General features: G+C 48.3%; 1 protein-coding gene across 5 annotated transcripts in view; it reads left to right on the forward strand.

The window, feature by feature from the left end:
* Nucleotides 1-15700, forward strand: part of LOC119967885 (centromere protein Q-like) — a 70285-nt gene that overhangs the window by 37942 nt on the left and 16643 nt on the right. For all 5 annotated transcript variants that reach the window (XM_038800974.1, XM_038800975.1, XM_038800973.1 and 2 more), the window contains exons 5-6: nt 9395-9463; nt 11569-11698. In XM_038800974.1, the coding sequence (XP_038656902.1) occupies nt 9395-9463; nt 11569-11698 (199 nt within the window). The remainder of the gene's footprint in view (nt 1-9394; nt 9464-11568; nt 11699-15700) is intronic.

The following is a 15700-nucleotide window of genomic DNA, read 5'->3' on the forward strand; positions in this document are numbered from 1 at the left end:
TGAAGAACTGTTGGTGCTCAATGAGGCTGAAACCAAAGCCAAAAGATAAAGCTTGGGGGTTGGACGGTGGCCTAACAAGGGACCTTGAAAATTCTGAAAGTATTTGCTCTGGTAGATGGAGCGAAGAAGCTTTCACTATTTGTGGGAGGCCAAAGCCAAGTGTCATCGATATAAGATGGCCACTAAAAAACCCAATGGAGAATTCAGCAGCAAGATATTTACCCAGAGGTTGCTGAGAATTCAACTCACTTCCTATGGGAGTACGAGGTGAACAGAGTGGATGCATTTAATGGGGGAGGGAAGCAGGATAAACACATGAGGGAGAAAATAATAGAAGGAGACGTTGATGGGGTGAGATGGAGAGGGGTGGGGTGGGAGCAGGTTGGTGTGGAGCACAGGCCCATTGGGTCACATAGTCTGTTTCTGCGCTATCCACTCTATTCTATCTCATAAAGCATTTTCCACCTCAGACATCCAGGGGGAATTCCCCCCCCCCCCCCCCCCCCCCCCCCAAACTCCATGCTTGCCTCACCACACAATACCAATCCTTCTGCAGTGTTGGTTCATGTAAAGTAAAGCTCTCTCTACCTTCCACTGCCCCATCACAAAATCCCAAGTCGAGGATACCGTGGTGTTAGTGGACCCATAACCAAGTGGTAGTTTGAGATTTTGTGTTCAGTTTAGAAAACTGTGGAAAGCAATGATGAGCCAAAGTGGTGACCTTGAAGGCTTTCACAGAGTCATAACAAACAGAAATAGGCCATTCAGCCTGTCATGTCTGTTCTGGCCCCCTGAAAGAATAACCATCTGGTGCCACCCCCCTGCACATCTTTCCTCTTCAGATAATGTCTCAATTCCCTTTTGCAAGCATCGATTGAACTTTCATCCACCACACTCTCAGGCAGTACATTCCAGATTCTACCCACTCACTGTGTGAACAGGTTTTTCCTCATAACGCCAGTGCTTCTTTTGCCAGTCACCTATAATCTGTGCTCACTTGTTCTCAATCCTTCCACCAACAGGATAAATTTCTCCCCTGTCTACTCTGCCCAGATTCCTCATGATTTTGAACAGCACTCCCAAATCTCCTCTCAACCTTGTCCTCTAAGAATAGTCAAAACCTTCAATCTTTCTTCATAACTGAGGCTTCCGTTCTCGTGAATCTTTTCTACGCCCTCTCTCATTGCTTCACATCCTTCCTAAAGTGTGGCGCTCAGAACTGGAAGCAAGGTTCCAGTTATAATAATAATAATAACCTTTTTATTGTCACAAGTCTGAAGTAACTGTGAAAAGCCCCTCGTTGCCACATTCCGGCGCCTGTTCGGGTAAGCTGATACGGGAATTGAACCTGCACTGCTGGCCTTGTTCTGCATCACAAATCATCTGTCTAGCCCACTGAGCTAAACCAGCCTCGACCAAAGTTTTATACAAGTTGAACCACTTCCTTGCTCTTGTGCTTTATATAATGAAGCCCCACAATGCTGTATTCTTTATCAACCGTTCTCTCCCATCTCTGCCCAGCTAATTTTGTGCTCACATCCCCCCCCCTCAGGTTTCTCTGTCCCTACACCCCCTTTACAATTGTACCCTTTATTTTATGGGCAGCACAGTAGTATAGTGGTTAGCACAATTGCTTCACAGCTCCAGGGTCCCAGGTCCGATTCCCGGCTTGGGTCACTCTCTGTGCGGAGTCTGTACGTTCTCCCCGTGTGTGCGTGGGTTTCCTCCGGGTGCTCCGGTTTCTTCCCACAGTCCAAAGATGTGCAGGCTATGTGGATTGGCCGTGATAAATTGCCCTTAGTGTCCAAAATTGCCCCTAGTGTTGGGTGGGGTCACTGGGTTATGGGGATAGGGTGGAGGGCTTGGGTAGGGTGCTCTTTCAGAGAGCTGGTACAGACTCGATGGGCCGAACGGCCACCTTCTGCACTGTAAATTCTATGATTTTATATTGTCCCTCCGCGTTCTTTCTACCAAAATGAATCATTCGTACTTCCCTAAATTAGGTTTCACCTTCCACTTGTCTGCCCAGTGCACCAAATTCGGTCCTTCTGAAGTTCCATGCTAACCTCCTCCCAGTTCACAGTATTTCCAAGTTTTGTATCATTTTCAAATTTAACTTGTTCCCTGTACACCTAGGTGTGGACCTTGCGTCTATATATCAGGAAGAGCCAGGGTCCCAATAGCGAAACCTGGAGAACTCCATGACAAACATTTCTCCTGTCTTTCAAATATCTATTTCCTGGCCTTCAGCCAATTTCGTACGTGTGCCTCCATTGTCCCTTTGACTCCATGGGCTCTGACTCTGCACTGTGCTGAATTTGGGTGCATTTGAGTGCTGTAGTGAGAGTTTGGTGATTGAGGGATAATAAGGTTCATTTTTATCTCAAGTCTAGCCTTTTATTTAGTTAATTAACTTAAAAGTTGCTGTTTAGGTTAGAAGAAGGTGAATTTTCAATCAGCTTTAAACAAAGGTTCTACCTGTAGCTACTTGCAGCTGAGGCTTGTTAATTAGTTAATTGGATTTGGCCAGTTTTCAGAGGCTAGATTCACAGTATAAAAGTGATCCAGCAACAGTGCAAATTGCACTGAGTGCTGGATTTGGGTGCATTTGAGTGCTATAGTGAGAGTTTGGTGACTGAGGGAGTTAGGTGAGGAGGGATTAAGGTGCTCCTTTCATTTCATTTCCTACATTTCCTCGAAGAGTGTGAAGGGAGCCGGGAGTTTGCAGAGAGTGCAGCTGACGGGGAGCAGAGTCGGAGGACGGAGTTCAAGTTGGTCCACAGGGCAGCTATATTCTGTAAGGGAACCTCCAGTGTCCCCGCTGACTATACCTGTGGGAAGTGCACCCAACTCCAGCTCCTCAGAGACCGTGTTAGGGAACTGGAGCTGGATGAACTTTGGATCATCCAGGAGGCAGAGGGGGTAATAGACAAGAGTTACAGGGAGGTAACCTCACCCAAGATACAGGACAAGAGTAGCTGGGCTACAGTCAGGGGAAAGAAATTGAACGGGCAGACAGTGCAGGGATCCCTCGTGGCCGTTCCCCTTCAAAACAAGTTTTTGATGCTGTTGCGGGGAATGACCTACCAGGGAAGGCCCTAACAGGTCTCTCTCACTGAGACTGGCTCTGGGCCTTAGTAGGGAAGGGGGGAGAATAGAAAAGCAATAGTGATCGGAGACTCAATGGTTAGGGGAATAGATCGGAGATTCTGTGGTCGCGAGTGAGGCTCCCGGAAAGTACGTTGCCTCCCTGCCAGGGCCAGGGATGTCTCGGATCGTGTCTTCAGGATCCTTAAGGGGGAGGGTGAGAAGTCTTGGTGCACATTGGTACCAACGAAGTAGGTAGGAAAAGGAGTGTGGATGTAATAAACGAGTTTAGGGAGTTAGGCTGGAAGTTAAAAGCCAGGACAGACAGAATTGTCATTATGGTTCGTTGCCGGTGCCACGTGATAGCGAGGCTAGGAATAGGGAGTGATTAGGCAGTTGAACATGTGGCTGCACGATTGGTGTAGGAGGGAGGGCTTCAGGTATTTGGATAATTGGAGCGCATTCTGGGGAAGGTGGGACCTGTACAAGCAGGATGGGTTGCATCTGAACCAGAGGGGCACCAATATCCTGGGAGGGAGGTTTTCTAGTACTCTTTGGGAGGGTTTAAACTAATTTGGCAGGGGAATGGGAACCGGATTTGTAGTCCAACAACTAAGGTAGCCGATGTTCAGGACATCAAAGCGTGTAGTGAGGCAATGGGGAAGGTAACACTGACAAAGGAGAGTACTTGCAGGCAAGGAGATGGGTTGAAGTGTGTATACTTCAACGCAAGAAGCATCAGGAATAAGGTAGGTGAACTTAAGGCATGGATCAGTACCTGGGACTACGATGTGGTGGCCATCACAGAAACTTGGATAGAAGAGGGGCAGAAATGGTTGTTGGAGGTTCCTGGTTATAGATGTTTCAATAAGATTAGGGAGGATGGTAAAAGAGGTGGGGCGGTGGCATTGTTAATTAGAGATAGTATAACAGCTGCAGAAAGGCAGTTCGAGGAGGATCTGCCTACTGAGGTAGTGTGGGGTGAAGTCAGAAATAGGAAAGGAGCAGTTACCTTGTTGGGAGTTTTCTATAGGCCCCCCCAATAGCAGCAGAGATGTGGAGGAACAGATTGGGAAACAGATTTTGGAAAGGTGCAGAAGTCACAGGGTAGTAGTCATGGGTGACTTCAACTTCCCAAATATTAAGTGGAAACTCTTTAGATTAAATAGTTTGGATGGGGTGGTTTGTGCCGTGTGTCCAGGAAGCTTTTCTAACACAGTATGTAGATTGTCCGACCAGAGGAGAGGCCATATTGGATTTAGTACTTGGTAATGAACCAGGGCAAGTGATAGATTTGTTAGTGGGGGAGCATTTTGGAGGTAGTGACCACAATTCTGTGACTTGCACTTTAGTAATGGAGAGGGATAGATGTGTGCAACAGGGCAAGGTTTACAATTGGAGGAAGGGTAAATACAATGCTGTCAGACAAGAACTGAAGTGCATAAATTGGGAACATAGGCTGTCAGGGAAGGACACAATTGAAATGTGGAACTTGTTCAAGGAACAGGTACTACGTGTCCTTGATATGCATGTCCCTGTCAGGCAGGGAAGAGATGGTCAAGTGGCTATTGTATAGGTACATGGATTACGGTAGAATAATGGGGTGTAGATTCATTTGTTCTTAATCTAGGACAAATGTTCGGCACAACATCGTGGGCCGAAGGGCCTGTTCTGTGCTGTATTTTTCTATGTTCCTCTCACAGTCTATTGTGCAGCTTCGTAACCGATGCCTTTTGGAACCACAACCGCATTACTCTCATCAACCCTCCCTGTCACCTCATCAAAAATCTCAGGCACGTTTGTTGAACACAATTTGCCCTTAACAGATCTGAGCTGCCTTTTCCGAATTAACCCATTTTGTTCTGAAATATCATTTCAGGAAGCCCTCCCACCATTGAGAATAAATTAAATGGCCTGTAAATCAAAGGTGTACCTTTTTTTTAGGAAATATTTTATTGATACGTTTATAATTTTAACATTTTGCAACAACATCCAACAGAGACAGAACCCACAATAAAATAACCATCACACCCCCCCCCCCCCCCCCCCCCCCCCAACACAAACCCAACCAACATGGCATATAAAAGCACTACCAGCCCTTCCCGGCCCTCCCCCCCTTGGTTTTCCAACCCTTATTTGTCCCTTCCATACCCCCGCCCCCGCCCCCACCCGACAGTCTAATTTTTCTCGAACCAGTCGATGAACGGCTGCCACCTCCGAGCGAACTCCTGTAATGAACCCCTGAAGGCAAATTTTATTTTCTCAAGCCATGTCGGCAGCCTAAACCCTGATTTTGAGGGCTCCGAATCCTTCCATCCCAGTAAAATCCATTGCCGGGCAGCCAGGGAATCAAGGGCCCAAACATCAGCCTTTCTCCCCCACACTGGGCTTCTGGGTCTTCCAACACTCCAAAGATCGCCATCTCTGGACTTAGAGCCACCTTCCCTTGCAGGACCTCTGACATGATGTCCGCAAATCCCTGCCAAAAGCCCCCCCAGTCTCGGACACCTCCACAACATGTGTACATGATTCGCAGGATTCCCCCACATCACCAACACCCGTCCTCCACCTCCTCAAAGAACCTGCCCATCCGGGCCACAGTCATATGAGCCCTGTGGATCACCTTGAATTGGATCAGGCTGAGCATGGCACACGACGAGGGCGTGTTAACTCTCTGCGGGGGCTCCTCCCATAACCCAGCCTCCAACTTCCCCCCCGCCCCACCCCCTCCCTCCCCAACACTTCCCCACTTTCTCTTTCCCCCCCCCCCCCCATTGGGGGGGCTCCCTCCCACTCCATCAGCTCCTTAGAGATCTCCGAGACGTTCCCCTCCCCAACTCCTGTTCTCAACATTACCTTATCCTGTAACCCACTTTGTGAGAGGCGTGGAAGGCTCAAGACCTGCCTCTGTACAAACACTCTCCCTTGCAGGTACAGGCGTACCTTTTTTTGAACAGGAATGCTAACTGTTGCAATTCACTGGTTCTCTGGCACCACCAGTGAGCCTAAAGAAGACTGAAAAATTCTGCCAGCACCTCTGCAATTTCCATTCTGACTTCCCTCAGAAACCTTGGAAGTATCTCATGCAGTCCCGGTGCCTTATCGTTTTTAAATACCGGAAACCTATCCCACACCTCGTCCTTACACCGCTTCTTTCATTGCGCCCTGAGCAGTTTCCCTTCTTGGTAAAGACAGTTACAAAGTGCTCATCTGGTAACTAAGCCATCACGTATTCAATTAACTCAACAGAAACTGTTTCCAGTGACAGGAGGGTTGCTAACTGGAAGAGACAGATTGACAAAACAAAGAACAGAAATGATATAAGGGGAGGGGAGAATGCGATCTGGAAGGTGCTGTCTGAAAGGGCAGTGGAAGCAAATCCAATAGTAACTTTCAAAACTCCTTCAGGAGAGAATTTGCACAGGGTGGGGATGAGCAAAGGGGAGGAGTGGAGCTCATTGGAAAGCATCGTCAAAGGGCTGGCAGAGACACGGTGATTTTCCTTATTCCTTCATGGGGCGTGGGTGTCGTTGGCTGGGCCACCATCCGTTGCCTTTCCCTAATTTCTCTTGAACTGAGTGTTTCACTCGACCATTTCAGAGAGGCAGTTCAGAGTCAACCGCATCGCTGTGGGTTCCGGAGTCACATGTAGGCCAGACCACGGTAATGGCTGCAGATTTCTCTCCCAAAAGGAACACCAGATAGGTTGTTTACGACAATCGATGGTTGTCATGGTTACCGTTACTGAGACTAGCTTTCTCTTCCTGAGTTATAAATTGAATTTAAACCCCACCAGCGGCCCTGGTGGGATTATGAACCCATAACCCCCCAGTATTAGCGTGGATCTCAGGGTTACGGGTCCTGCGGCATTCCCACTGCATCACGACACTGCATCGTTCTGGAATTCTTTGAAACGATTAGATTATCGTAAAAGCCTAACTGATTCACTGATGTGAAGGGGCAGGTTTAGCTCACTAGGGGCTGGTTTAGCTCACTGGGCTAAATCACTGGCTTTTAAAGCAGACCAAGCAGGCCAGCAGCACGGTTCGATTCCCGTACCAGCCTCCCCGGACAGGCGCCGGAATGTGGCGACTAGGGGCTTTTCACAGTAACTTCATTGAAGCCTACTCGTGACAATAAGCCATTTTCATTTCATTTCATGTCTCTTTAGAGAAGGGAAGGTGCTGTTCTCACCAGGCCTGGGCCTATAGGTGACTGGGTCATTCCTCTGTAGTGGGCCAGGGAATCACTTGGTTTGCAAATCAACACCCTGCCCCAGAGCATTATGACCATGAGGTGAACTAGGTGAGCGCCTAGGTGGTGAGATTTGATGGGGGGGTCCAGCTTTTTTAAAAAAAGATGGGAATTGAAACCGGGCATTTGAATTGAAACCAAGACATCCTTATACTACAATTAAGGTGATTAAGTAGAGCAATGCTAAGCTGCAGTCAAGCAACACCCTACCTGATATGGGTGTGTTTGATGCTGACTGCATTCCTAGCGTGTAAGTGTCAGGGCCGATGCAGCGGTATTTGCCCGAGACGAACCTTCAGCCAAGTGCCTTCTCCACAGCCTGTCCCAACCCACCAACTCCTCTTAAATCCATGGAGTCATAGAAAAATTACAGCACAGAATGAGTCCATTCGGCCCATTGAGTCTGCACTGACCCTCCGAAAGAGCACCCACTCCCCCGCCCTATCCCCGTAACCCCAGCTTACCTTCGGTCACTTGGAGCAATTTATCATGGGGCCTCACGGTAGCATGGTGGTTAGCATCAATGCTTCACAGCTCCAGGATCCCAGGTTCGATTCCCGGCTGGGTCACTGTCTGTGTGGAGTCTGCACGTCCTCCCCGTGTGTGCGTGGGTTTCCTCCGGGTGCTCCGGTTTCCTCCCACAGTCCAAAGATGTGCAGGTTAGGTGGATTGGCCATGCTAAATTGCCCGTAGTGTAAGGTTAATGGGGGGATTGTTGGGATACAGGTTACGTGGGTTTAAGTAGGGTAATCATTGCTCGGCACAACATCGAGGGCTGAGGGGCCTGTTCTGTGCTGTACTGTTCTATTCTATTCTATTCTATAATCCACCTAACCTGCACATCTTTGGACTGTGGGAGGAAGCCAGAGCACCCGGAGGAAACCCAGGCAGACTCGGGAGAACTCCGTACAGATAGTCACCCAAGCCAGGAATTGAACCCGGGTCCCCTGTGAGGCCGCAGTGCTAACCACTGTGCTACCGAGCCAACCCTCAAAGAACAGAATTAAAAAGCAGAAAGGCTGCTTAGAGTTACTGTCAACCATTCTGGTTTCTGTATGATAAAATGGGTCAAGAAAGGACTTGGGTTGGTGTCAAACAGATTTCAAAAGGCTAAGAGATTATGTCTGTTAAGAAATACTGCACTCATTACAAGAGTTTGAAATAATGAAAGGGTTTGATAGAGTAGGCCTGCAGTGGAAACCACAACTAGGGACACAAAATGTAGAGAGTCACTAATTTCTCAAATGGGGAATTCCAGAATGATCCGGGGAATGGTGAGAATGTGGAACTGGCCACCACAGGGAGTTGTTGAGGTGAATAGCAGAAATGCTTTTAAGAAGGAAGCTGGTTAAACAAATGAGGGAGAAAGGAATAGATGGAGAGGTTGAAGGGGGGAATGGGAGCAGGCTTGTGTGGAACACAAACTACCAGCACAGAGCTGAAGGGCCTGGTTCTGTGCGGTAACTTCTTTGTAATCCCTTGCAACACTCACCTGTACGAGTACGAAACCTCAGCAGTCGAGACATACTGAGGGATGCTAATGTGCTGGCTGCTTTCTATGTACCAGTGTGCAGCAGTCCTGTAATGTGGTCCAATTTACCACTGGATACGATTCATCCAGTCAAGGCCATGCTACCAACAGGTGAACTTTATTCAGAAAATGAGTTCAGTGTCCTTTTCCTAACTATCTTCTGGCTGAGGCAGGCAGTGAGGCCTGTGTCACTACCACTGGCACAGTTGGGAAGGGCTGAGGGGGGGGGGGGGGGGGGGGGGGGTGACCTCTCTGCTGGTGTCCGCCTCTCCAAATATTTCTGCCTTCTGCTCGCAGCGTTCAGCAGCTGAAGCAGCAGAGGCAGCAAGTCAGTTCCTGTGGAATGGTGGCTGGGTAATGTTGGAACCTGTGGTCAATGTTTGGGGTGTTCATTGTCTCATGTCTGTGTCACCCGGCTCGTCGCCCCATTCCTAACGGCCGAACGGTCAGTATTCCAAACCCTGCTCTCTCCCTGTCTGCCAACTTGCAGCCTTTTCAACTGTTGTGCTTTGATTCCCACAGCAATTCATTGGCGCAGAAGGGTTCCAAAAGTGACGCCAGTCAGGAGCATCTGAGCCAGCTGAGACAAAGGTAATTGTGACGCCGTGATCCTTGCACATGCAGCGTGCAGGTATGTGAGGTTTAGAGAATGAATTGCTCGCCTTGCAGCAGCATTACATTTCAAGTTACAGAAACCACAGGAGGCACGGAGTAGGAGTTCCACCATTTTAAAGAATATTTCAAAATTCATGTTGAGCAATTGAGCAAGAGCTCAAGTCCAAAGCTGAAATTACCAGGCATTGTGAGGAAACACCCACCATCTCGCTCTTAGAGTCAATGAGGTGTCAGCCATTGGCTGATGTTAGTAAAACCCTCACCTCCAAACCGGGTGGTTTAGGGTAGAAATATTTCACCACCAAGTCCCTGTTGACAGTTCAGGGTCAGTACTGAGGGAGTGCTGCACTGTCAGTGGGTCAGTACTGAGGGAGCGCTGCACTGTCAGAGGGTCAGTACTGAGGGAGTGCTGCACTGTTCGAGGGTCAGTACTGAGGGAGTGCTGCACTGTCAGAGGGTCAGTACTGAGGGAGTGCTGCACTGTCAGAGGGTCAGTACTGAGGGAGTGCTGCACTGTTAGAGGGTCAGTACTGAGGGAGTGCTGCACTGTCAGAGGGTCAGTACTGAGGGAGTGCTGCACTGTCAGAGGGTCAGTACTGAGGGAGTGCTGCACTGTCAGAGGGTCAGTACTGAGGGAGTGCTGCACTGTCAGAGGGTCAGTACAGAGGGAATGCTGCACTGTCAGAGGGTCAGTACTGAGGGAGAGCTGCATTGTCAGAGCTGCAGTCTTTCAATGATACTTCAATCCAATTCCAGTCTGGTCTTTCAAGTGGATGGAAATGTTTACTGTGCTGTTTTGTCAAAGAGATGGGGGGAACTGCTCAAGTATAGATAAGGGCCAATATTTATCCATCAACTAGCATTAGTAAAAAGAGATGAGTTGATCATTAATCCTTTGAAGTTTGTGGAAGCTTGCAGTGCACAAGCTGGCTGCTTCAAAATATCAAACAGTTAAATATCTGCCCATACACACTGTTCAGGCTCAAATATAACACCATCATGTTCGACAGGGTAGCAGAACCCGAGCACCTTGGGAACTCATGAACAGGACGAGGCCGTTCAGCTCCTTTGAGCCTATTACATAGGAGCAGGATACCGTTCAGCCCCTCGAACCTGATACACAGTACCATGAGGAGGCCATTCAGCCTCCTCGAGCCTGTTGCACAGTAACCAGGAGGAAGCCATTCAGCCTCTTCTCGAAACTGTCACACAGGAACAGGAGGGACCATTCAGTTTCTTGGGGCTGCATTGCGCAACGTAACAAGATCATTGTTGATCTGTGTCCTAACTGCATCTACTCACCTTTTCCCCATATATCTGAACAACTTTCAATGACAAAAATCTCAGATTTAAAATTCACAACTGAATGAGCATCACTTGCTGTTTGCAGAAGAGAATTCCAACTTTCTGCCACTCTGGGTGTGTAGTTTCCTAACTTCACTGTAATCCTAGCCCGAGAATCCTAGACAGGAGAAATAGTTCACCTCTATTACCCTATCTGTTCCCCTTTGAGCAACTCACACTTTTACTTTATAAGTTGCAGCGAATACAATGCTAGTTTGTCTGCACCCTTCTTATAATTTACGTTTTTGAGTCCAGATGTCACACTCGTAACTCAACTGCACTCCTTCCAAAGCTAATGTATTTTTCTTCACTCTGGTGCCCAGAACTCTGCTCTGGCGTGGTCGAAACAGCGATTTGTGTTGCTGAAGCCTGACGTGTGCTATCCAGGCAGGGTTGACCTGAAATGCCCTCTCAAGTTGCCAAACAAGACAGTTTGGTTGGAAAAACAATTGCTGGGATTAATTTCAGCCTTCGTGGGGGGGAAGGGGGGGGGGGGGACATATCGTGGAGGGGGGGGCGACATGAGAGTGGGGGATGTGAGGGTGAGGGATGTGAGGGTGGGCATCTTCTGAAGACAGTTCAGAAAGAAAGACTCGCCAGTTGTGCCACGAGTCTCAAACCAAGTGTTGACCCTGTTCAGCAGCAAGAGTCCGACCCAGAGTGAAACGTTCCAAGCATTCGGGGTTCGAGGCGTTTTCACACAAGCCCAGTGACATTCCTGCCTTCTTTGTTTCTAGGTTTCTGGATCGATGTTCTTCCATCCAAGCCCCTGTGAGCAACCTGAAAGATTTAAAAAACATCAAGAAATCTTGTGCATCGCAGGAAGAACACCTGCGAGAGGACGAAGCTTCCCTGAAAATGCTGCAGGTATTTCTGTCCCGCACAGTCATTACGTGCTGTAAGAGGCGGTCTGACGGCCCCAGTGTCGATCTCCATTTTTTTATTTAAGGAGGCCACTTGACCCATCGTGCTCATGTTGTTGTTTCCTCGACCCCTCCCAAGCTGTGGAAAATGTTCTCCTCTTCTAAGTATTTCCAATTCCCCATTTTGAAAATCATTATTGTACCTGCATCCACCACCCTTTCGGACAGTGTTCCACAAGAGTTAGGATCAAGGGTAGGCCATTCAGATCCTCAATCTTGCTCTGCCAGTCAGTAGGATCATGGTAGCACGGTGGCACAATGGTTAGCACTGCTGCCTCACAGATCCAGTGATGGGGGTTCAATTCCTGCCTTGGGTGAAAGTCTATGTGGAGTTTGCACTTTCTCCCTGTGTCTGCGTAGGTTTTCTCCAGGTGCTCTGGTTTCAGTCCAAAGATGTGTAGTTAGGTGGATTGCCCATGTTAAATTGCCCCTTAGTGTCCAAAAGGTTAGGCGGTGTTGCTGGGTTACAGATATAGGGTGGAGGCGTGGGCTGAAGAGGGGCACTGTTGCAGACTCGATGGGCCACATGGCTCCTTCTGCACTGTAAATTCTATGATTCTATGACTAATTATGATCTCAATCCCATTTTCCTACTTGTGCCCCAAAACCTTTGACCCCCCTTACCAGTCACAATTTTCACAGTAACCTCATTGCACTGTTAAGTAAGCCTACTTGTGACAATAATAAAGATTATTAAAAAATCTGTCCAACTCATCCTGGAATAAATTCAGTGGCCCTGCCTCCACAGCTCTCTGAGGAAGAGAATTCCAAAGATCAATCTCTCCGCATCCCTGTCTTAAATCGGAGACCCCTAACCTTTAAACTGTGACCCCTAGTTCTAGGCTCCTCCGTAAGGAGAAACCTTCCGGCATACTGCTTGTGAGTGCAGCCTGGTTCTGCCATGAAAGAAGGATATACAGTTATACAGGCCATTGATGAGACCTCGTCTCCAACACTACGCGCAGTTTTAGCCTCCTTATTTAAGGATGGATATAAATGGGTTGTAGGCGGTTCAGCGGAGGTTGACCAGATTGATACCTGGAATGAGTTGGGTGTCTCGTGTGGATAGGTTGGACAGACTGGGCTTGTTTCAGTGAAGTTTAGATAAGTGACCAGATTGAAGTACATAAGACCTTGAACGGTCTCGACAAGATGGACGTGGAAAAAGATGTTTCCTCCTGTCGGTGAGTCTGTAACTAGAGGGCACTGTTTCAAAAATAAGGGTCACCCTTTTAGGGCAGAGGTGAGGAGAAATGTCTTTCTCTCAGGGGGTTGTGCTTCTTTGAACCCCTCCCTCAGAAGGCAGTGGAGGCAGGGGCATTGAATATTTTTTTAAGGTGGAGCCAGATAGATTCTTGTTGGACAAGGGGTCAATGGTTATCAGCAACAGATGGGAATGTAGAACTTGAAACACAAACAGATCAGCAATTGCAGAGTATGCTAGAGGGCTCAAATGAAATGGAAATGAAATTAAAATCGCATATTGTCACAAGTAGGCTTCAAATGAAGTTACTGTGAAAAGCCCCTAGTCGCAACATTCCGGCACCTGTTCGGGGAGGCTGGTACGGGAATTGAACCGTGCTGCTGGCCTGCCTTGGTCTACTTTCAAGGCCAGCGAATTAGCTCTGTGCTAAACCAGCCCCTAATAAAATACAACTGCCCCTAAAATACAACTGCTCCTATTTTGTACGTTCATGTGAATGCAGTGATCCCTTGGGCTCCTGCACCTTTAGTCAGATCCAAAAGAGCAAATGAAACCTTGGGGCTGATGACTGCATCTGGGACTGTATACAGAGTCCCTTTGAACAGGAGCCATCCGGAGAAATTCGAGGGAGCAAGGATTGAAGCTCGGTTTTTGAGACCACTCTAGTTAAGTGAACTCTTATCAGAGCAGCAGCCCTCCAGATACTCTCTAAGGCCAGATGGTGCACCCAGGCCAATGAAGAACAAACTGACTTTCACCAGAAGATTGGTTCCTCCTGAATCATGGTCTTCATGTTTAACGGCTTTCCCAATGGTTTGGCGAAACTGGGATGCAAAGAACTCATGAAACAATGGGGATGAAAATCCTGAAGAATTTGGATTGAAAGTACGTGTCAGAATCCTACAAGACCTTTGGGCCCATGGTGCTCTTTGGAAATACTATCGGATTAGTCCTATTCCCTATAGAATGATACAGTATAGAACTGGGCAATTATTCTTCTGGGTGATGGCTGAGTTCGTTGAAAAGTGGTCTGAACATTTGCTTCACAGAATTCCATAGTATTTACTGCACAAGAACAGGCCATTCAGCCCAACTACTTTGTGTTTCTGCTCCTCACAAGCCCTCTCCTACCCACTCCATCTCAACCCGCCAACATCTGCTTCAGTTTTTTTCTCCCTTGCATTCAATAAGGTATCGTACAAAAGGTACACCCATGGTGCTGGCATGGATGAAGGATTGGCTAATTGATGGAAGAAAGAAAGTTGGGATAAGAGGGGCATTCTCAGGATGACAAATCATTACACAGGGATCAGTGCAGGGGCTACAATTGGTTGTATATTATAAATGACTTTGACAGGGGAAGTGAATGTACTATTGCCAAGATTGTACAACCTTGGATTTTGGGAGTGAGACCCATGCAGACACGGGCAAATGTGCAAATTCCACAGACAGTGACCCAGGGCCGGGATTCGAACCTGGCTCCTCAGCTCCGTGAGGCAGCAATGCTAACCACTGCGCCACCGTGCCGCCCACTGTTTGGTGGCTTTGTGTGGGTTGGAATGAGATGAATGCACATGCCTTTCCCTGTGATCAGGATGCAATTAAGGCAAATCCTGTACGACTGGCTGTTGATTTAAATTGGCGGGCTCTGTTTATGCCTTGTGGGTCTGATTTTAATCGCTTCACAATGCCGGTGAATGAGTTAAGCTTTGTAATTCCCTCCCGATAACCTCTCCATCTCTCTGCCAACCCCTCGACGTTATAAGTGTCATTACCAGTTGCTCTAGCCAAGACAAAAAGCAGCAGGGAGAGTGGGCACCCTTGCCTCATCCCACGATGCAACCTAAAATACCCTGAACTTACCCGGTTGGTCCGCACACTTGCTACCGGCACCCGGTACAACAACCGGACCCAATCCACAAACCCTGCCCAAACTCACCCCAGCACCTCCCACAACATGTAAGTTCATTCCACCCAGTCAAAGGCCTTCTCTGCGTCCATAGTGACCGCTACCTCCACATTCCATCCTCCAGTGGCATCATTATAATGTTTAGCAAACGCCTGACATTGGCCAACAGATGCATCCTCTCCACAAACCTCGTCTGATCTTCCCCATCACTCCCGGCACACAGACCTGATCCTGGCCAGCAACTTGGCATCCACATTCTTTAATTTTAAATTTAGAGTATTCCTCTGGCTGAGCTTTTGCTTACGATCGGGATATCTCCTGATGCATCTGAGTGTTAAATTTTGTGATGTGCCGGCCAAGTACTTTTGGCCATTTCACACTGTCATACCCAACACATAAATGCCGATTTTGTTGATTTACGTCAAGTAATTGGCAACGTGTGACGTTTGGTGATTTGGGAAGAATGCCTTTTTTTCTCAACTTCACACCAATTAGGGTGGGTTGATCCAACATGTCAGTCAGCATGATGGGATTAACAACTTGCTGAGCAGCCTTACATATTCCTCTGCCAGCCCCTCCAAGCTTAGAAAGCTGCCCCCAACGAATAGGTCCCCAAACCACTCAATCCTCGCCCGCTGCGACCCTGCCAACTGATGATTCCCGCAGATTGGTGCCCAAACCGAGGCCCCCTCCAGCCTCAGGTGCCCCCTTCACACTCTCAGGGCTCCCACCCCCACCGGACTTGTGGGGTACCTCGCCAGCAAGAACGGCAGAGGCACCGTCAACAGTGCCCCTAAGCTCGTGTCCTTACACAAGGCTACCTCAATTGGCTC

This window comes from Scyliorhinus canicula, chromosome 6 (assembly GCF_902713615.1).
Source record: "Scyliorhinus canicula chromosome 6, sScyCan1.1, whole genome shotgun sequence".
NCBI classification, from domain to species: Eukaryota; Metazoa; Chordata; class Chondrichthyes; order Carcharhiniformes; family Scyliorhinidae; genus Scyliorhinus; species Scyliorhinus canicula.